The sequence below is a fragment of the Doryrhamphus excisus genome, linkage group LG23 (genome assembly GCF_037039965.1).
Source record: "Doryrhamphus excisus strain RoL-2023G ecotype Guam linkage group LG23, RoL_Dexc_Guam_v1.1, whole genome shotgun sequence".
In the NCBI taxonomy this organism is placed as follows: Eukaryota; Metazoa; Chordata; class Actinopteri; order Syngnathiformes; family Syngnathidae; genus Doryrhamphus; species Doryrhamphus excisus.
The window spans coordinates 6314516-6338032 of NC_136379.1; the positions used below are offsets into that span (position 1 = coordinate 6314516).

At 39.7% G+C, this 23517-nt stretch overlaps 1 protein-coding gene across 1 annotated transcript in view; it reads left to right on the plus strand.

The window, feature by feature from the left end:
* Window positions 1-18209, plus strand: part of rxfp1 (relaxin family peptide receptor 1) — a 37012-nt gene extending 18803 nt beyond the window's left edge. The window contains exons 8-18 of the mRNA XM_058064609.2: window positions 32-103; window positions 215-283; window positions 1367-1438; window positions 2246-2317; window positions 2505-2576; window positions 4705-4776; window positions 5091-5162; window positions 5801-6030; window positions 14198-14608; window positions 15014-15232; window positions 17009-18209. Of these exons, the coding sequence (XP_057920592.2) occupies window positions 32-103; window positions 215-283; window positions 1367-1438; window positions 2246-2317; window positions 2505-2576; window positions 4705-4776; window positions 5091-5162; window positions 5801-6030; window positions 14198-14608; window positions 15014-15232; window positions 17009-17259 (1612 nt within the window). The 3' untranslated portion in view covers window positions 17260-18209. The remainder of the gene's footprint in view (window positions 1-31; window positions 104-214; window positions 284-1366; window positions 1439-2245; window positions 2318-2504; window positions 2577-4704; window positions 4777-5090; window positions 5163-5800; window positions 6031-14197; window positions 14609-15013; window positions 15233-17008) is intronic.
* Window positions 18210-23517: the final 5308 nt, after the last annotated feature.

Genomic DNA, 23517 nt, shown 5'->3' on the forward strand with positions numbered 1-23517 from the left:
AAGAAAGCCGCCTGCTTTGCTTTTGTGTTAGGATCTTGGAGAACAACAACATTCATCACATCTCCTCCAAGGCCTTCTCCGGTCTCAACTCGCTGGTCTTGCTGTGAGTTTCTTTCACTCACATCTCTCACCTTTGACCTCTGATTAGTGCCGACAGAATGGCTTGATTAGTTCCATCTTTTGAAAGGAGCGTATTGTCCGCTATGATTGACAGGGGGTTGCTGAATAACTCGCTGACAAGGGTGGAAGACGTCTGTCAGGAAATGCCCAGGCTGAACTGGCTGTAAGTACAGCGTGCCGACATGTCACCTTAAAGGAAAATTGCATAAATTCTACCCATCAACCACAGTCCTTACGTATGTGAGACATGAACGCACATATTTCTCGTTTCTGACAGCCTTCTGAAAAAAAAACACTATTGCAAGGGATAGGTTCCCGCAATAAGTGAAATCCATGACATAGCCAACTTTATTTTTTTTACAATTATTGGTTATTTATATTTTTTTACAATTATTGTTTATTTATAAAAAAATTACAATTATTGTTTATTTATATTTTTTCCAATTATTGTTTATTTATAATTTTTTTACAATTGTTTATTTATAAAAAAATTACAATTATTATTTATTTATATATTTTACTTTTATTTATATACGTACTTTATAGACAGGCATTAACATATAGACAACGATTCCACTACATAAACAGCACAAAAAAAGGTTGTTTTACATGAAATTTATTTTTTTTTTACTAATATAACATCATAAACTATTTACAATTTTCACATTTGCAACTGAACTGTGCATGTGCACGTGTTTGCATGTATGTATTTCAATGGGAAAAACATGCAATGCTCTTCTGCCACCTTGTGGCCATTTTTTCAGCTTAAAATTGCACCAAACATGATCTCTTTTATTGTGCAGGAGCATCATCACCTCTTTATGCCAAAAATGTAAAAAAAAATGTAAAAGATGTATCAATCCTCTGACCGTGCCTCGTCCTGGCTACATTGGGCTGCAGCGTTTTTGTATCCTTGTTCAAACATATTGCTCTGGTCGTATTTTCCAGTTAGCTAGTTTGCTAGTGACCATTGACCGCACAACAGGAAATGGTAAAAATGAAATTGACAGTGATCTACAGCCAATAAGGACGCAGAACACAGGTTGTCGCTTAGCCAATCAGGACTGTTGTGGCTCTATATTTAGCCAACTGTGGGTTCCTAATATGCTCATACAGGCACATAAACACATACTGTTTTTATATCTTTAGAACGCAAAGGAAAGAGAAAGACGTGTGTTCATGTCTCACATTAGGATTGGGAATGATGGGAAAAACTTTTTCACCGCTTTGTCCTGCCTTCTTGCAGGGATTTGGAAGGGAATCTTATCCAGACCCTCGAGAACGTCTCATTCTACTCCTGCAGCATGCTGACAGTTCTGTACGTCATCACTGTCTAAAATATATACAATTATTCCAAAAAATACACCTTTTCGAAACTACTTTTAAGAAATATATAGTTTAAAAAAAAAAAAAAAAAAACATAAATCCAACTTTTTTATATATATTTTACATTTTGGGACTTTCCTACAAAATATAAACTTTTTTGTAGATCATCTAAAACATTTCCTTGTATTTACTATTGATCAGCCACACACACAGTCAGCTGGGATAGGCTCCAGCATCACCCCCACAACCCAAATGAGGCATAGAAAATGAATGGATATAAAAAAAAATCAAAAATATACTTGGTTAGGAACAAAATAAAATTAATTAAATATTAAATAATTTAAAATAATTAAAATTAAAATTAAAATTAAAATTAAAATTAAAATTAAAATTAAAATTAAAATTAAAATTAAAATTAAAATTAAAATTAAAATTTATGGTTTTTCATGAAAAAAAACATACTTAATGGAGTAAACAAGCAAAGATGGATGTCATGGTAATACTTAAAAGTCCCAAAACATGGCAAAATACTGTATGTATTATGAATGTACCTGTTTCTACATACTTTAGAGGTCTTTTCAATTCCATACCATAATGAGCTGTCTCTTTTTTCTCAAACAGAAGGATGCCATTATCAAACTGGAATAAAACATATGTAGGCTGACTACTTATGTATTTTTCAATACTCATGTGAAACCTCCATGTATGTATGTACATGTACTCTGAGTGCACCGCTATTGGTGCGTGTATGATACAATGCTCTTGGGTGTTTTTAATGAATATTTTTTATATTTTCCAGGGTCCTTCAGCGCAACAGGATCAGTCATATCCAAGACGAAGCCTTTTCTGTCCTCCAGAAGCTTGGGGAGCTGTAAGTAGTTTTGCTAAATGAAGACGATAATTAAGGAGATTGGAGAACTCTGCTTATGCAGATTGCTTCCTTAAAATTAACATGAGTGTGTGTGTGTGTGTGTGGGTTGTGGAACCACTTGATGGCCATTCATCCATATTTACATTTGCTGTTGAACTGACATGGAATTGTCTCCAAACGCACACAGAGATCTTTCTTGCAACAGACTGACGGAGATCCCTCCTAATCTCTTTGTCCTCCTGGAGGATTTGCTTCAACTGTGAGTTGTTGTTATAATGAAGACTTTTTAACATATACACACTCTCATATGCACACATATACTCGGATGCTCTCATCAAACATGGGCACGTACCAAAGCGCCGCATGCTAAATTAATTATAGCAAAACCCATATTTTAGCATACGGATGTCCTCAAAAATTCATTTTTTAATGGTGTATTTTCATTTGTATACATATTTCTTAGATGAATTCGTCATCTTTGGTTGCATCAGATTTATACGAGGCGTTGGACCACATCAAGTCAGTTTGTGCTTGGAAAATTAAGTACAACTCAAAGCCTTTCAAACTCATAGACCGGAGCTATATGGAAGAAGATGAAAAAGATATGGAATATTCTATACATCCATTTTCTATGCCGCTTATCCTCACGAGGGTTTTGGGCAAGCTGGAACCTATTCCAGCTGTCTTCGGGCGAGAGGCAATGTACAAATTGTACTAGTGGCCAGCCAATCACAGGGCACATATAGACAAACAACCATTCACACTCACATTCATACCTATGGACAATTTGGAGTGGCTAATTAACCTAGCATTTTTTTGGAATGCTGTCGTGGTTCCTGGCAAAATCAGTTTGTTACTTCCTTCAGAGGGTCGGCGAGAACCTAAATAACTGAAGATAGCCAACAGGGACATTCGTAGCTGCAGCAGTCCATCTCAAGACACCCCACAGGTCGCCACTCAGGCGACCTTTCCAGGTCAAGGGGCGAAACACCGACTGATGATACGGAGGGGTTTCCAACAATGTGGATGCTCCAAGGAATACCATCGTTCCTGCAGTTGCAGCTTATAGGAACTTAACCTAAAAACAATCAAATATTCTGTTATCAAGGTTTTTTATTGAAGGTTAAACGTTTTAGATTTTGCTGCGTAATCATCGCCGCTCATCGTTGCACATCATGTTCTCAGTGTGCCGTGGAAGCTGACTGTACACTGCCGGCTTGTGACGCAAAAAGCAGAACAATAGTTGCTTTCATCATACCAGAAAACTCCCCAATGATGCCAGAAAAAGTCATAAATTTGATAATAAGAATGAATGAATGGGTTAGAAAATGGCAAAATAGCAACACTGGTGATCCCGTAGCTTGATGCATAAACTACAAAACTACAAAAAAAATTTTTTATTGAATCCTACTTGGCTGCACGGCGGTTGAGTGGTTAGCGCGCAGACCTCACAGCTAGGAGACCAGTGCATGTTCTCCCCGTGCATGCGTGGGTTTTCTCCGGGTACTCCGGTTTCCTCCCACATTCCAAAAACATGCTAGGTTAATTAGCGACTCCAAATTGTCCACAGGTATGAATGTGAGTGTGAATGGTTGTTTGTCTATATGTGCCCTGTGATTGGCTGGCCACCAGTCCAGGGTGTACCCTGCCTCTCGCCCGAAGACAGCTGGGATAGGCTCTGGCACCCCCCGCGACCCTCGTGAGGAAAAGTGGTAGAAAATGAATGAATCAATCCTAGAGCCCTCCAGACATAAAATAACACCCCCAGAGTCACCTTTACACTCCTATTACCCAACATAATACACAGAATAAAAGAAAATAAGATATAATGTGGGCTGCACGGTAACAAAGTGGTTAGCGCACAGGCCTCACAACTAGGAGACCTGAGTTCAACTCCACCCTCAGTCATCTATGCATGGAGTTGCTCCGGGTACTCCGGTTTCCTCCCACATTCCAAAAACATGCTAGGTTAATTAGCGACTCCAAATTGTCCATAGGTATGAATGTGAGTGTGAATGGTTGTTTGTCTATATGTGCCCTGTGATTGGCTGGCCACCAGTCCAGGGTGTACCCCGCCTCTCGCCTGAAGATATCTGGGATAGGCTCCAGCACCCCCTGCGACCCTCGTGAGGAAAAGCGGTAGAAAATGAATGAATGGATGAATCCACTCACCACAATATACGTCAACATACAACAAGGCACAACAGACGGAGGATAGGCTGGATGAATTATTTTGACTGAAAAATAAGAAAAACATAAAAGAAAGCGTTACGCCGCGTGGTCGGCGAGATAACGTCATCAAAAGAGACGACTGCAGCGTGTTAGATACGTCCTCGTGCTGTCAGAGTGATGATGAATAAATGCCCACTTGTGTGTTATTTTTGCAGAAACATTTCATACAATCCCATCGTGGAGCTCCAAGTGGACCACTTTGAGAAGCTGCACAGGCTGAAATCATTGTGAGTCCTCACGTATGTAACAACGCTGCTGTGTGTGTGTGTGTGTGTGTGTGTTAGCACGCTGTTCTTTTCCTTTCATGATGCAAATAATGCACCACATGAAAGTACATTGCCTGGTACTAAAGTTGGAGCACCATTGTCATGAATGAAGTCTGCTTTTTACAAACGTGCACAAAGGTGGCGGCTAAACACAACAATGGGGAAAAGAAGTAATTCCATTCAAATAAACCTAGCATTAAAAAAATGATGGACTGGTTTGTGTAAGTGTGTTAACTTCTTAATAATTAAATGTTTCTGTCTCTCTTCTTCACCAGGAGCATAGAGGGCATCGAAATCGGCAACATCCAACGTCGCATGTTTGAGCCTCTTAAACACTTGACTCACATGTCAGTATGACGTCATTATTATATTAAATCAACTTTATTTGTAGAGCACTTTTCCTGCAAAGACATGCAACACAAAGTGCTTTACAGAATTAAAAACAATTACCACAATTAAAAGGAAAAACAATTACAAACCACCCTCCATACTAGACACACACACACACACACACACACACACACACACAGTAGGACGGAAACGCCACCTTTGGGGTCGTCCACACTGGGAGGAGCCGCAAGTCGTGCCATCGGGGGACCAGCACCCGGGCCCCCCGACTCCGACAGACACATCAAAGGGAGGGTTGAAGGGACCCAAGGATGGCACCTTCTCAGCAGACCCGACACAGCCCCCAGTGTGGAGGACCCCCTCTGAGAAAATACTGGAGTTAAAAGCTAAAGACTAAAAGCATAAAATAGGACTAAAAAGATAAAAACGTAAGAAAAGTTTAAAAATATATATTATTTAAAAGCCTGATTTAAAAGGTGTGTCTTTAATTTTTTTTTTAATATATCAAAAAAATCGATGTATCTCCCGTGCTCATGCATGTCGCTCCAGGCGCGCTCTTGTTTTGATTTTATGTCCCAGTTACTTTATCATTTTTAATGATCTTACCTACAATGCGTGTGTGATCTGTGATTGGCAGTTACTTCAAGAAGTTCCAGTACTGCGGCTACGCCCCGCATGTGCGTAGCTGCAAGCCCAACACCGACGGCATCTCCTCCTTTGAGGACCTGCTGGCCAACATCGTGCTGAGGGTCTTCGTCTGGGTGGTCTCGGCCACCACCTGCTTCGGAAACATCTTCGTCATCTGCATGCGATCGTACATCCGATCAGAGAACAAGCTGCACGCCATGTGCATCATCTCCCTCTGCTGTGAGTCATATTTTCATATGTTTTATGTATAAAAAAAAAAGGCTTTGAAACATTAGCAATATGCATGATGGTTGCCAACACAGGACAAAAATGATCAATAATAATAATGCTAATCACATAATAATGTAGCACATAAATTTGTGGCGTAAAATTATAGAACAGTGTGATAATAAATAATAAATAGTAATAATAGTAACAAATAATAAATATAAATAATAATAAATGGTGTTAAAAATTATATGGAGGAAGAATCCTGATTTCATTCATTTATATCATGGTTATTTTAACTAAAGCTCAGCCATTTTTATGATTTTTGAAAACACACAGAATTATATTATTGGGCGATATAGACTTGGTACTATATACCAAAAGAAAGATTAATCACTCGTCTTTCATCAGACAGAAACTTCTACCTTCTTTCGTTCTTTAATAATCAGCAGTAGAACATCGGTAACACCGATCCCTCCTGCTACATCTTCTTATTCTCTGACGGCCCACAGTTATGATGCTCTACTATAGCCAAATCATTAATTCATTCATTTTCTACGGCTTTTCCTCATGAGGGTCACGGGGGTGCTGGAGCCTATCCCAGCTGTCTTTGGCCGAGAGGCAGGGTACACCCTGGACATTTGGAGTTGCTAGTTAACCTAACATGCATGTTTGTGGAATGTGGGAGGAAACTGGAGTACCTGGAAAAAACATGAAAAAAAACATGCTGGAGCCTATCCCAGCTGTCTTCGGGCGGGAGGCGGGGTACACCCTGGACATTTGGAGTCGCTAGTTAACCTAACATGCATGTTTGTGGAATGTGGGAGGAAACTGGAGTACCCGGAAAAAAACATGCTGGAGCCTATCCCAGCTGTTTTTGGCCGAGAGGCGGGGTACACACTGGACATTTGGAGTTGCTAGTTAACCTAACATGCATGTTTGTGGAATGTGGGAGGAAACCGGAGTACCTGGAAAAAAAGCATGAAAAAAAACATGCTGGAGCCTATCCCAGCTGTTTTCGGGTGGGAGGTGTAGTAAACCCTGGACATTTGGAGTCACTAGTTAACCTAACATGCATGTTTGTGGAATGTGGGAGGAAACTGGAGTACCCGGAAAAAAACATGCTGGAGCCTATCCCAGCTGTTTTTGGCCGAGAGGCGGGGTACACCCTGGACATTTGGAGTTGCTAGTTAACCTAACATGCATGTTTGTGGAATGTGGGAGGAAACCGGAGTACCTGGAAAAAAAGCATGAAAAAAAACATGCTGGAGCCTATCCCAGCTGTTTTCAGGTGGGAGGTGTAGTAAACCCTGGACATTTGGAGTCACTAGTTAACCTAACATGCATGTTTGTGGAATGTGGGAGGAAACTGGAGTACCCGGAAAAAAACATGCTGGAGCCTATCCCAGCTGTTTTTGGCCGAGAGGCGGCGTACACCCTGGACATTTGGAGTTGCTAGTTAACCTAACATGCACGTTTGTGGAATGTGGGAGGAAACCGGAGTACCTGGGAAAAAAAGCATGAAAAAAAACATGCTGGAGCCTATCCCAGCTGTTTTCGGGTGGGACAGGGGTGTCCAAACTTTTTGCAAAGAGGGCCAGATTTGGTAAGGTGAAAATGTGTGGGGGCCGACTATTTAGCCTGACATTCTTTGAACCATTAACATTAAATACAAATTAACTTTTTGGGATTTTTTTTAATTACAAATGGCATACTTTTACTTTTACATTTTTTTTTACATTTAGGTTTTTACCGAAATCACAAACCACAAAAAATTAAGAAAACTATCAAGGATATCTAAGTTCATGTGAAACATTACATATTATTCACTATTATATGCTCACTGTAGGAACAGTGCTGAAAACAAAACAATGATCACTGCATATTCAAACTTATTTAAACATATTTTGACCATCACAAAAAAATTAATTAACTGAGATTTAAGAATTTATTCAACTCAGAGGACTTAACAAATATCTTGCCTGCACTAATGTGAAGGGTGATACTGGGATCTTGACTGCAGTATGTAGTCCAGGTCTGGCTCAAGAGCAGTGGTTTTGATGCGCAAGACGTCACGCAGGTGAGAGTCACTCAGTCTCGTCCTCATGCGGCTCTTGTTAATGTTCATAACGGAGAATGTCTTCTCGCACATGTATGTGGACCCAAACAAGCTCAGCATTTTCTTAGCAAATGTCCGAATTGCTTGGAACCTGCCTTCATCCAGCTGGCGGTAGAAGTTGACAAGAGGGAGCTGTTGGTGCCGACTGCGATGCTCGGCTTCACACTGCAGCTCAATGAGCTCCAGTTGCAGGTGGTCTGGAGCGTCATCAGGGTCCACGGAGAAAGGAGAGGAAAAAAGCGTGATCTCCTTTTCAATAGCTGCAAAGTCCCGAAAGCGCTGCTGAAAGCGGCGGCCCTCGCGGTCAACTTTCCTTTTTTTGTTTACAGTCGCCACGTTAGAAATGGGCTGGGCTGAAACGATCACGCAAGGCCAAGGGTCACGGCGGCCAGAGTGCAGCCACAGGGCTACTGCCATCTTCTGGTGAAATGAAAAATAGCTTTTTGTACACATGTATTTTTTATACTGTGGTCAACAGTGATGGTGGGCCGCATATTATTGATTTCATGATAGAGGCCGCGGGCCGGTAAAAATTTGTCCACGGGCCGCAATTGGCCCGGGGGCCGGACTTTGGACATATCTGGGGTGGGAGGTGTAGTAAACCCTGGACATTTGGAGTCACTAGTTAACCTAACATGCATGTTTGTGGAATGTGGGAGGAAACTGGAGTACCTGGAAAAAACCATGCTGGAGCCTATCCCAGCTGTTTTTGGCCGAGAGGCGGGGTACACCCTGGACATTTGGAGTTGCTAGTTAACCTAACATGCATGTTTGTGGAATGTGGGAGGAAACTGGAGTACCTGGAAAAAAACATGCTGGAGCCTATCCCAGCTGTTTTTGGCCGAGAGGCGGCGTACACCCTGGACATTTGGAGTTGCTAGTTAACCTAACATGCATGTTTGTGGAATGTGGGAGGAAACCAGAGTACCTGGAAAAAAAGCATGAAAAAAAACATGCTGGAGCCTATCCCAGCTGTTTTCGGGTGGGAGGTGTAGTAAACCCTGGACATTTGGAGTCACTAGTTAACCTAACATGCATGTTTGTGGAATGTGGGAGGAAACTGGAGTACCTGGAAAAAAACATGCTGGAGCCTATCCCAGCTGTTTTTGGCCGAGAGGCGGGGTACACCCTGGACATTTGGAGTTGCTAGTTAACCTAACATGCATGTTTGTGGAATGTGGGAGGAAACTGGAGTACCTGGAAAAAAACATGTTGGAGCCTATCCCAGCTGTTTTTGGCCGAGAGGCGGGGTACACCCTGGACATTTGGAGTTGCTAGTTAACCTAACATGCATGTTTGTGGAATGTGGGAGGAAACCGGAGTACCTGGAAAAAAAGCATGAAAAAAAACATGCTGGAGCCTATCCCAGCTGTTTTCGGGTGGGAGGTGTAGTAAACCCTGGACATTTGGAGTCACTAGTTAACCTAACATGCATGTTTGTGGAATGTGGGAGGAAACTGGAGTACCTGGAAAAAAACATGCTGGAGCCTATCCCAGCTGTTTTTGGCTGAGAGGCGGGGTACACCCTGGACATTTGGAGTTGCTAGTTAACCTAACATGCATGTTTGTGGAATGTGGGAGGAAACTGGAGTACCTGGAAAAAAACATGCTGGAGCCTATCCCAGCTGTTTTTGGCCGAGAGGCGGGGTACACCCTGGACATTTGGAGTCGCTAGTTAACCTAACATGCATGTTTGTGGAATGTGGGAGGAAACCGGAGTACCTGGAAAAAACATGAAAAAAAACATGCTGGAGCCTATCCCAGCTGTCTTCGGGCGGGAGGCGGGGTACACCCTGGACATTTGGAGTCGCTAGTTAACCTAACATGCATGTTTGTGGAATGTGGGAGGAAACTGGAGTACCCGGAAAAAAACATGCTGGAGCCTATCCCAGCTGTTTTTGGCCGAGAGGCGGCGTACACCCTGGACATTTGGAGTCGCTAGTTAACCTAACATGCATGTTTGTGGAATGTGGGAGGAAACCGGAGTACCTGGAAAAAAAGCATGAAAAAAAACATGCTGGAGCCTATCCCAGCTGTCTTCGGGTGGGAGGCGGGGTACACCCTGGACATTTGGAGTCGCTAGTTAACCTAACATGCATGTTTGTGGAATGTGGGAGGAAACCAGAGTACCTGGAAAAAAACATGCTGGAGCCTATGCCAGCTGTCTTTGGGTGAGAGGCAGGGTACATCCTGGACTGGTGGCCAGCCAATCACAGGGCACATATAGACAAACAACCATTCACACTCACATTCAAAACTACAGACAAATTGGAGTCGCCAATTAACTTTTTGGAATGTGGGAGGAAAATGGAGTACCCGGAGATTGAACCCTAGTCTCCTCGCTGTGATGTCTATGCGTTAACCACTAGACCACCGTGCAGCCTATAGCCAAATCAGATGTTGCAAATGTTCGAAACAGCTGTCAGTATGATGCACGGCCATCGCCAGCAACAACCATAATAATAGTGTCAATCCAACTGCATTATTATTATTATTATTCCAAAGGCAGGTATTTTTTTTTACAGATCTTTTATTGGCTCTCATTGAATGCTTCATGTGAAGCCAATTAATTACCTTACATTGTACAAAGTGACATGAACAGAATGGACCGTGTTAGAAATATTTCAGCATGCTGATTAAATGCATGGCCGTACTGTACAGTTCATGTCTGATGGCGCTTAAGTAATAGCTCCTTTATAACATATGAACATTCATCCATTTTCCAAGAATGACATATGTTCACTGTTTAATATCCACAAAGTTCATCCTCAGATTGAATGGGGAGAATATTATCCTATTCTCATATTGTATCCGCAGGCAGTGAAATGACTTGGGATTTAAATAATTATCCCCAAAGCTTAATAATGCTGCTGTTGTTGAAGGTGAATCGGCCATGAGGGGGAAAAAAAGGTGCAGATACGTCGCTATTATTCGTCCGTGCACGCCTTGAATCGAAAGCCTTGATGGCATTTTGGTTGTGTTATCTCATTTTATAGCTCAGTTACTTCATGTGTCAACCTTTAGGCGAGAGAAAGGGGGTGTTCAAAATCTTTCCTGGGGGTCATTTGCAGCACACGGCTCATTTTTTGTTTGCCGTGCCCTTTTTTTTGGTTCATTAATTACATTTAAAATGACCTTTTCCCATAATATTATCAAGAATGCTACACTGAAAATCATTAAAATTCTGAGAACTTGAAAAAAAATGGCCTTGATTATACAAGGTTTATATGTTCTAATCTTGTGACATCGCCTTTACGTACATCAGAACACATAGCAAATACGAAATAAACAAACAGCTGTTTTAACTTCATTCCTTAATACATTTTGTTACAGCAAAGCATTTCATTGGTTATTGCTGCCGGGTTGCTGGAATGTGTACCTCTGTCCACAAGAGGGAGCCAGAGGAGCCCAGAGGGAGGCTGACATCGTCTGCTATTATATTTGACTTTGTCCAAAAAACCAAAAAAAAAACTAAATAATTTCAATGAAACTACAAATTAAACCACTTAAAAAAACATGTTTATCACCTAGCCAGATATTTTTTTTTCAAATTATAAATTACATTTTTTTAAATCATTTTTATTGTATAAGATTCCCCCAAATTAATAATTTAATAATATTGGAAATAAAACTAACTGCAAATTAATCAACTTTAGTCCATCATCTACTACTAGTTTAAAACTAGTTTAAAATTTTAAAATTTCAGACTCGTTTAAATCATATATCCTGGAATTATTTTATTGGAAATGAAAATATTAAAAACACATTTTACAAAAAAATTACTTAAAAATTTTAATATTAAAGATGAGAAAATTAAAGTACAAAAATTATTCCATGCTCTACTGTTATATTAGACAAAAAACAACTACAAATTTTATTGGCTGATGTATTATAATAATATAATAATAATAAACAGTTCCATAACTGGGAAAACGTCCTCATTCATTACAAAAGACAAGAGCAGGCAGACTTACCGCAATTGTTTTTTGATCTTCTGTTTCTCTAAAGTACCACAGCTTTGTTTTCCAAAAATATGGTAAAATACCCCAGGAGAGAAGTTTTATATGCATTTAAAGACACAAACTTGTGTAGCGAGGTGAAAATTGGCTAGCTGCTTAAAAAAAACAAAAGTGTGTAAAGTTGCACTTGGGAAAAGTGAAAAAAAATTTTAGTGTTGCTAATGAAGTGTCATTGTGTTACCGCTCGCTCGTTCACGAGCAAATGACGATGCCAGGCTTATGGCGTCTCTTATACAGTATATGACTTCTTTGTGATGGATGTTCGACAAGCTGGATTCATACTCCCGTCTTTCTCGCTGACCTCTAGTCGTCGAGTCTACATCCGTCTTCTTACCTGCAAAGCTTTGCATAACATTAGTCCCCTTTGTTTCCTCCAACTCTTTCATAGATTAATAGGGTCTTTAAACGCCACGCCGCTCATCTGCTCATCTGTTGCTTAGCATTTCAATAAATGGCTGATGCAGAGCGACCTTGGCATGGCTTACCTTTTGCTGGAGCACAATGAAGCTACCATAAAAGTACCATTTTATCTTTTAGAGGTAAAATATTTCATTCGGATTTCACCGAGCATGGTGAGTTTTCCAGGGTAACGGTATGATGATTTTAGTAGTAATTAATTATTTATTTTTCCAGGCCCCTGACAGTCAACGGATGTTGGAATTGGTCGCTTATTCTAATCGCGGGGGTATGTTGGAGTCTATCCCAGCTGTCTACACCCTGGATATGTATGGACAATTTAGCCAAATCTGTGGTGGATTAGATGTGGTAAACGGAATGGAAAATATTCCATTCCCAAACAGTAAGATTGTGAAAAAAATATTACCTTGTAATTTGGATTAATGAATGGTGGGATGGTCAGGATTCGTTCATATAAATGGCGATTCGTTCATTGGTATGTTGGAGCCTATCCCAGCTGTCTACACCCTGGACACATATGGACAATTTAGCCAAATCTGTGGTGGATTAGATGTGGTAAACGGAATGAAAAATATTCCATTCCCAAACAGTAAGATTGTGAAAAAACTATTACCTTGTAATTTGGATTAATGAATGGTGGGATGGTCAGGATTCGTTCATATAAATGGCGATTCGTTCATTGGTATGTTGGAGCCTATCCCAGCTGTCTACACCCTGGACACATATGGACAATTTAGCCAAATCTGTGGTGGATTAGATGTGGTAAACGGAATGGAAAATATTCCATTCCCAAACAGTAAGATTGTGAAAAAACTATTACCTTGTAATTTGGATTAATGAATGGTGGGATGGTCAGGATTCGTTCATATAAATGGCGATTCGTTCATTGGTATGTTGGAGCCTATCCCAGCTGTCTACACCCTGGACACATATGGACAATTTAGCCAAATCTGTGGTGGATTAGATGTGGTAAACGGAATGGAAAATATTCCATTCCCAACAGTAAGATTGTGAAAAAACTATTATCTTGTAATTTGGATTAATGAATAGTGGGATGGTCAGGATTCGTTCATAGTCGCTATGGTGTACATTCCAGAAAAAAAACATGGCACTATCCGCACAAACCTCAACCTGGAAGTACATTACCTGCTAACAAACACAAAAGTATTCCGCATGGTGAGTTTTCCAGGCAGACGGTATGATGATTTTAGTAGTAATTAATTATGTATTTTTCCGGGCCCCTGACAGTCAACGGATGTTGGAATTGGTCACTTATCCGAATCGCGGGGGTATGTTGGAGCCTATCCCAGTTGTCTATACCCTGGACACATATGGACAATTTAGCCAAATCTGTGGTGGATTAGATGTGGTAAACGGAATGGAAAATATTCCATTCCCAAACAGTAAGATTGTGAAAAAACTATTACCTTTTAATTTGGATTAATGAATGGTGAGTTGGTCAGGATTCGTTCATATAAATGGCGATTCGTTCATCGCAATGGTGTACATTCCAGAAAAAAACATGGTACTATTCGCACAAACCTCAACCTGGAAGTACATTACCTGCTAACAAACACAAAAGTATTCCGAAGATCCAGTAAACGGTCATCCTGCTTCCTTCTAGGTGCAGACGGACTGATGGGCATCTACCTCTTCATGATCGGCACGTATGATCTGAAGTTCCGTGGCGAATACAATCGCCACGCCCAGGCCTGGATGGACAGCAGTCCGTGTCAGGTGATCGGCTCCCTGGCCATGCTGTCCACAGAGGTGTCGGTCCTTCTTCTCACCTACCTCACGCTGGAGAAGTACATCTGCATTGTCTACCCCTTCCGTTACTTGACGCCGGGCTGGCGCCGCACCGTCAGCATCCTGCTGGGGATATGGGTGTTTGGATTCGTGGTGGCCTTCATGCCGCTGGTCTGCAAGGGGCTGTTTAGGAACTTCTACGGGACCAACGGCGTTTGCTTCCCGTTGCATTCGGAGCAGCCTGAAACGGCGTGGGCTCACGTGTACTCCATTGTTATTTTCTTAGGTGAGGATCTTCCATGTTAAGGGTGCCCAAAGTGTGCCGCTGTTTGTTTTTTATGCACCCCATTCTAAAAATAGAATTTAAAATATTTTTAAATATAACTTTTAAATATTATAGTTAAAATAGAATTTTAAAAATAGAAAAACAAGAAAGCTGTACAACAACCCAAGTGTAATCAGCAGTGTAGTGCATCAACGGCAACTTACCCCCCATTTGGTCCAGTGAGCCCAGTTTTGGTTCGATTTTGGTGATGAGGAACGTAGAATATTTCCGGTTAGTTGCGGGGGCCACTTATTTTACCTTCTTAAATAACATATGCATCCCAAAAATGCATCCTTGATAAAATCAGACCTAAAAAATTGTACTACTTGTTGATGGGGGATGCAAAAATGCTCTGCTTCTCTGCAGGTCTGAACCTGGTGGCGTTCCTCATCATTGTCCTCTCCTATGCGAGCATGTTCTACAACATCCAGCGTACGGGCACCCATACTGCCATGTACAGCAACCACATCAAGGACGAGGTGACCATCGCCAAGCGCTTCTTCTTCATCGTCATCACCGACTCCCTCTGCTGGATTCCCATTTTTGTGCTCAAGATTCTGTCGCTGCTGCAGGTGGAGATTCCCGGTATAGTAGATGAGTGTTTATTGCATGTTGTCGCTGGACCGTGTTGCTTTCAAAGAAGCACTTTGGACAATGTATAACTTATTGTTCCATCCCGTCCTGCAGGTGGCGGTAATGCACGTTACAAAGTGCGTCCTCACCGACATCAGACTGGTCAACACATTCAGGACATTCAGTTAGCATTGCAAGTATACTAACATTAGCATACTAGCATTTATAGCTATTTTCAGAGGTAGACGCGTATATAAACACTACTATCATGCTAGGTGTTGGCATGCTAACATTAGCATGTTGGAATTGCTAGCATAGCAACATTAGCATAAAAGCATTTTTAGCTATTTTCAGGGGTAGACACATATATAAACACTTAGCACATAATTTTAGGTGTTAACATGCTAATGTTAGCATGTTAACATTGCTAGCATGTTAACATTAACATTGTAGCATTTTTATCAATTTTTATATGGATGCATATATAAACACGTAGCATTATTATGCCACATGTTAGCATGCTAGCATTAGCATAGTTGTATTTTTAGCTATTTTCAGGGGTAAACACATAAAAACACTTAGCACATCATTTTAGGTGTTAACATGCTAATGTTAGCATGTTAACATTGCTAGCCTGTTAACATTAACATAGTAGCATTTTTATACATTTTTATATGGATACATATATAACATGTAGCATTATTATGCAACATGTTAGCATGCTAACATTAGCATAGTTGCATTTTTAACTATTTTCAGGGGTAGACACATATATAAACACTTAGCACATCATTTTAGGTGTTAACATGCTAATGTTAGCATGTTAACATTGCTAGCATGTTAACATTAACATTGTAGCATTTTTATCAATTTTTATATGGATGCATATATAAACATGTAGCATTATTATGCAACATGTTAGCATGCTAACATTAGCATAGTTGCATTTTTAGCTATTTTCAGGGGTAGACACATATATAAACACTTAGCACATCATTTTAGGTGTTAACATGCTAATGTTAGCATGTTAACTTTGCTAGCATTTTAACATTAACATTGTAGCATTTTTATCAATGTTTATATGGATACATATATAAACACTTAGCATTATTATGCAACATGTTAGCATGCTAACATTAGCATAGTTGCATTTTTAGCAGAGGTAGACACTTATATAAATACTTAGCACTATTATGCCAAGTGTTAACATAGTAATGTTTGCATGTTAGCATTGCTAGCATAAATGTGGGGGGAACTATGGCGCTGGTGGGGGTCTGCAGTTTCCGAGTGCTTTTTCTCGTCTTTGCATGTTACAACAGTCTTTGAATTTTGCGGCTTCACTATGTCAAAATTATAATAAATATTAAAATGCTGTTTCGTGGTTAGCGGCATAGTATTGATTTAACAATGGTGGTTGTATTGTTTTTATTTCCTTGTTGAACAACATAATAGGGTCCATATTTAGCATGGTTGTCTTTGTAAGGCAGCACATTTGTGGGTAAAAAATTGCACAGTGTGTAGACATTCGAAAGAACAGCCTTTTAAATCATCACAGTGTTTCTATAAAAGTTTCCTTGAGGGCCTCCTTTGCTTTAAACCGCAACTTTGCGTTTTCAACCAGTGTGCTGATTAACTGCTGCGCAGGCCGCCTAATTAGAGCCCCTGCAGGGATGAAGGAAGTCATTCGGGGGGCGAAATTGCTTTGAGGGCGCTTATGTAACGTATTCTTCTAACCAAGGAGCGTTCAGCGTAAAACCAATTTATTTTTCTGTTGCTCTTTGTCGGCAGGCACCATCAGCTCGTGGGTGGTCATATTCATCCTCCCCATCAACAGCGCCCTCAACCCCATCCTTTACACGCTGACAACGCGTCCCTTTAAGGAGACTCTCATGCAGGTATGGGCCAACTACAGGCAGAGGAGGCCTGTGGTCAGCAACCACCCCCTTCCTCCCCCCTCTCTCACCTGGCAGGAAATGTGGCCCATGCACGATGCCAACCCTGCCCCTGGCGTCGGGGGTCATCAGGACTGTGGAAAATAACCCCAAGTATCACGCTGACATGCATTGACACGAATGGTGAGGCGTTCGAGTGCGTGTGAAAGTGAGTGAGCGTCACTCACCGGCAAGCTCGGTGAACACGAGACTCACGGAAGCGAAGACGCACGACGGGCATCGTGATACTGTTCCGCTCCAACGCTGCAGGTGGCGGTAGGTGCCGGAAAAATGGGGATCAAATTCCTCAACCTGTATCTTCATCCACAATGGAATGGTTTGTTTCTTTGGCATGCTTGGGTGACGTTACCTTGGCAGAGGTAATTGGAGTTATCGGGTGTAGACACAAAGCATGTCGTGCTGTGGAAGGTGCCGATCAAATGTTACGTAGACGTACAAGCGTGTTTACTTAAGGCAGGGGTGTCAACTCAATCACACAGATACACACGGTCAGGCAAATTTGTTGGTTAAATAAAAGGCAAATAAAGTAAAGTAACATAAAAGTGTTTTTTTTATTTTCAAAAAGTACATAGAATGCCTTTTTTTATATAATGCCATTGTTTTTTGTTTCTATTTCAGTTGCTGCCATGAATTAGACTGTTGAGCATTGTGCTTTTATTGTGGAAACGTTTATCAAAATAAAACAAATCTGGAACTGCAACACAACGAGCGTTATGTTTAATTTCATGAGGATGCTGGAGCCTATCACAGCTGTCTTCGGCCAAGAAGCGGGGTACACTCTGGACTGGTGGCCAGCCAATCACAGGGCACATACAGACAAACAACCATTCACACTCACATTCATACCTATGGACAATTTGGAGTCGCTAATTAACCTAGCATGTTTTTGGAATGTGGGAGGAAACCGGAGTACCCGGAGAAAACCCACGCATGCACGGTGAGAACATGCAAACTCCACACAGAGATGGCCGAGGGTGGAATTGAACCCTGGTCTCCTAGCTGTGGGGTCTGCACACTAACCACTCGCCCGCCTTGCAGCCCGTCTGTTTAATTTTTAAAACATAATGAAACAAAATGGCATTATATGTACTTTTCAAAAATAAAAACACTTTTTTGTTACTTTACTTTATTTGCCTTTTATTTAACCTACAAATGTGTCAGATCATTTTGCCTGACCCTGTCGAAGGCATTCAGGAAATACATTTAAAGATGTGATGCTGTGTAGTATTCTACACTGGTCACAAGGTGTCAGTAATGTTACATCAATGAGTAAGAGGAAGTACTATACAGAAAGAGGATGTAAAAAAAAGAACAAGGAACTCTCCCAGTGCAAACTGTGAGTATATAATGTCTTATTTATGTCTTATTTTCTGTTATTATGTCTTATATATTGGGTAATAGGGCTGTAATTTCATGTTTAGAGGGCTCTGATGATGTTGTAAAATGTATTTAGAAGGTCATACTCTGGTTTTCTATGCTCTAATATAAAAATATTTGATTTATAAATGATGAAACCTACTTTGCAAAAATTTGCTTATCACAGACAGTTCTGGAATATACAGTACATGATGAGGAAAAGTCATATGATGTCTTTTTAACTTCACTCTACTATTAGCCGGAAAGTGTTTTTTTGAATGGAAGATTTGTGTATCTAAAGTAAAGTCAGGCAGCAATGGGAATATTTTTTTTTATTTTCAGGGAGCTAGAGACCTACTTTGGGAATACAAGGTCGCTACATTTTAATTTGCAAACATCATTAACTACCACAACTATTCGCTTTGGCGCAACATCACATGCAAAGCATGAATAGTACTATCTTGTACACCTTGACAGTTTAGCAGTACATTAAAAAAAATCACGGCCAATGGAAACAAAACCGTCAGCGTCTTCTCAAAATGTAAATTAAAGCCGGCACAAAGGAAGCTGAAACTCTCAGAAGTCTTTATTCGCCAGGCTGTCGGATTAGTGAAGGACACAGCGCGTGCTTGGGTTGTTTTCTGCTACTTTTGAACAACTCTGCGTCTTCTTGTGGCGCGGGAATTAAAATGTTTCCATTCGCTTCGCCGGGGGGGCTTGAACACAGCAGTGGCGACTTTTCATGCCGTTGGAACGCCACATTCAACATTCACAGCTAACATCGCAGCTGCGACAGCTAGTGCGGCTGTACAGAAGTACATCGAATATTTTTTTCTTAAATTAAATGCTTTTTTTGCCAAAAAAAAATGATATGCCGATATTGTCCAAATCTCAATTTCTGATACCGATATCAGCCAATACCAATACCGATATGTATAACATGGCATATCTCCTGCGGTGGAATGAACAAATGTGTTGTATACAGCATTTTTTAAATATCGTTTTTCATGATCGGGAAAAAATCTGATACAGAAGTCGACTGATACCACATTTTTATACGATTATTATTATGGGAACCAATAATTATCAGACATCCATACTATATAGACATAGTATATACACTCTCATCTTTCATCGGGAAAAAAAAGTTTGTTCCTATCTTTTTTGTTCTTTAGTAATGAGCAGTAGAGCATAAGTACGTTTCAGAAAAATATCAGCAAAAAAACAACTTTTTGTGCAAAGATACACAAATTTAGCCATATAAATTTAGCTAAAATACGGAAACAACTACGCTAAAGCATAAACAACACCAAAAAAGTTAGTTTTACATGAAAATAACAATCTAAAAATAACAAATATAACACAAACTGTACTGTATTTCTATATACTTCTATGTATAAATACTTGGTTGAAAAATGTAGTGAATGAGTTAATTAATCACGCTGTTTTATGGTTGAATATGATTATTTGTAACAAATACATATTTAAGCTAATTTTAGCTATTTTATGCCTAAATTAAGCATTTTCATTAATAAAAATGAACTAAAATACAAATAAAAAGTATTCAAAAGATGTATTGAAATATGTGACGATATGTAGTATTCTACACTGTAATGTTGAGTGAGACACACAAGCACCAGACTGAGACTCCCAGGCACAACAATATGTAACACATGCTATTGTTTGCGGCCACCAATCACACCAAGCTAAAGCGCCACCACTGTTTTTGGACTGCGGGAGGACCGAGTAATGAGATGAACTCCTCCAGGTTTAAGATGCTGCATTGGAGGTGATCATAACAAAGTCTTTTTCATCCACAGAGACCTTTCCTATTCATCTCTGGGAGCTTTGGACATCACAAAGGTACAACCATTGAATGTCAATTTTTTTCTTTTTTTTTCCTTTAGAATTCAAGCAGCAGCCGCTTTGTACGGCTTGTTGCGATAATGGAACTTGACATAGCCGTCCAATGGGAGGCCAGCAGATGATAGCTGAGGGATAATTGGCTCTTTGGTGAGCAGAAAGGGTCAAGGTGACTTGGAAGTGTTGTTGATGTGGAGTGCACACCTTTAACACTTGCGGGCAAACACACCTTTTTATCCCAATCCATCCAAGTTCAAGTCCCTCATTTATCACAGTGAAGTGATAAAGCAGGAATATTTACATCATTACGAGCATAGAAAACCTGCTTACATCTTTCTAAAAAAGGGTTTTGACATTATTAGTAGATTGTACAACATGAAATAACACCCCTACAGTCCTCTTTACATTCCTATTACCCAATGTCGCACACGTAATAAGACAAGATAAGACTTAATATAAACCTACACATCTTAGCTTTGGGAGACTTCCTTTTTTTGCTTCCCATTCTGTACAGTAGTTCCTCTACAGTAACAATACTGACACCTAGTGAACAGTGTTGAATACTACACATCACCACAGCATCATTTAATGTGTCTTCTATCAGTTTCTTAGTTCATTTAGCCATTAACAGCAGTTTGTCCTCTTCCTGTTCGGCACAAATGTTTCAGATCATCCGACAAATTGAAATATTCGTCAATGACAACACAACTGAACACAAACGGTAGAAAACAGATCCTTTGTAACCTTTGTAACTGAGATTAATCTAAATTAATCTCCAATTGAGATTAATCTCAGATTAATCTCTAACCTAGATTAATCTCAATTAATCTCAGTGGACTCCCAGGCACAACAATATGTAAGACATGCTATCGTTGCGGCCACAAATCACACCAAGCTTAAGCGTGAATTGAATCTAACTGAGATTAATCTGAATTAATCTCAGTTAAGTTATTTTTAATAGGGGGGCACGCACTCTTTTACACAGGGCCATGTCGTTTTAGATTCTCTCCCTTAACAAATTTCTCCCTACATAAAAAGTTTAATTTGAAAACTGCATTTTGTCTTCAGTTGTGTTGTCATTGACTAAGATTTCTAATTTGTTTGATGAGTGTTGTGACAAAAGTGAAAGTGTGACAAACATGCAAAAAATAGGACACCAGGAAGGGGGCAAACACTTTTCCACAATTTAATTTCTGCATTTTTTTTGCCGAATGAGCTGTATTCAACCCCGAAACACATGAATGATATCATTTTGAAAAACATCCTTGAAATTGAAAGCATGAAATAGTCGAAGGACGTCTTTTCTCCAACCATTGGTGAGCCAAGGCACGTATTTTGCATTCGAAGAAACTCATTGCACTCTGGCCAGCTTTGCCGTAAATAATAATTTTCTCACCAATTGAGTGAAATTGAATGCAGCACACTTTATGACTTCTTGCAAAGGCACAGTGGTTGGAAATCACTGACCTAGATTACTTCAAGAAAAATGGGACAGCACACCACCAAGGATGCAATGACTTACTTTGGTGGATGTTGATGGTGATCAATCTTCTCTGGGAACTCAACAATGACATCTCCATCAGTCCAAATTCCAACCAAGGGGGCCAGTCACAGCTCGCAATTCTTTTTATTTTTTAATTACATGATATTTTGCTTAATTTTGAATATTTGATAAGATGCCGCTAATACATTGACAAACTATTGTCATGATTTTAACACAATAAGAAGTGTTGCATGTTTACATAATTTAACATGTCCAAAAAGGAGGGGAAAAACACTAATAAATAAATTCATATATATAAAAAATAAAAAACAGAAATAAATAAAACATTGTAAAATAAATGTAAAAATTAAATAAATAAATATAGTTCCACATTGTATTTTTTTTTTACATTTTTTAAATAATAAAAAAAATTGTATAAATTTAATTAAGTATGCAGCTGCCAGTGGAAATAATTTGGCACACCCCTGCAATGAACCCTGGTTTGAACCACCGGTTCAAAGTGTTTTTTTTTTATTTTTTTAAAAAGAGACATTCCACAGCAACCCCAAAGTCCATATGATTCTGGGATGGTGAGGTTCTGCAAATATCATATTTGAAACATCATGTGACTTTCCATACAGAATTGAAGGTTATACATTGATGCAAATACTCTGCCAGACTTTATTGCTGTTTGTAAACGGCAAAGTGCTCCAATACAATAAAAGCCAATACATGGATGTCGTCTACACAACTTCCTCCAACTTTCAGGGATTATCAATGCTTCCATACATTTCATCTTTTTTTTTCCTGACTGTTTGAACCTGAGGCTGCACAGCGGCGCAGGAGACCCGGGTTCAATTCCACCCTTGGCCATCTCTGTGTGGAGTTTGCATGTTCTCCCCGTGCATGTGTGGGTTTTCTCCGGGTACTCCGGTTTCCTCCCACATTCCAAAAACATGCTAGGTTAATTAGCGACTCCAAATTGTCCATAGGTATGAATGTGAGTGTGAATGGTTGTTTGTATATATGTGCCCTGTGATTGACTGGCCACCAGTCCAGGGTCTATGAATGAATGAATGTTTTAAATAATTACCCAAATTATTATTGAATAAATAAAGGTCCAATAATTGTTCTAATAAAATGTAATTATGTTGTTATGGTCCAATGTGCTTTATGCGTCTCGAAAAGAAGAATTTGCAACGTTTGTGAGGATGTGTTGTTTCGGGGGTGTGGGTGGGGGGGGGTGGGGGGGGGGGGTCTTCAATGTGAAATAAAGTACATATTGTACAAAGACAGTACTGTCCTTACTCTGTTAATTGATAGTAGTCCAAACTAAATACTAAATACAAATTCATTTCTACAACACTTTCCAGACATGACTCACAGTTTAAAATCCAAATAAAACAGTAAAAGGCAATAATAAAACCAAGATACAAAATGATGGCACAGAATAAATAAAAATTATTAAAATCAGTGAACTGTTTTTTTGTTGATATTTAAAAACATGAATGGAGGTTCCATTTCTTTTTTCCATGTATCAAAAAGCAAGTCATATATAAAAAGTAATAAATAACTGTGAATAATAATAATGAAAATAATAAATATACTATATATATATATATATATATACTATAATTATATAG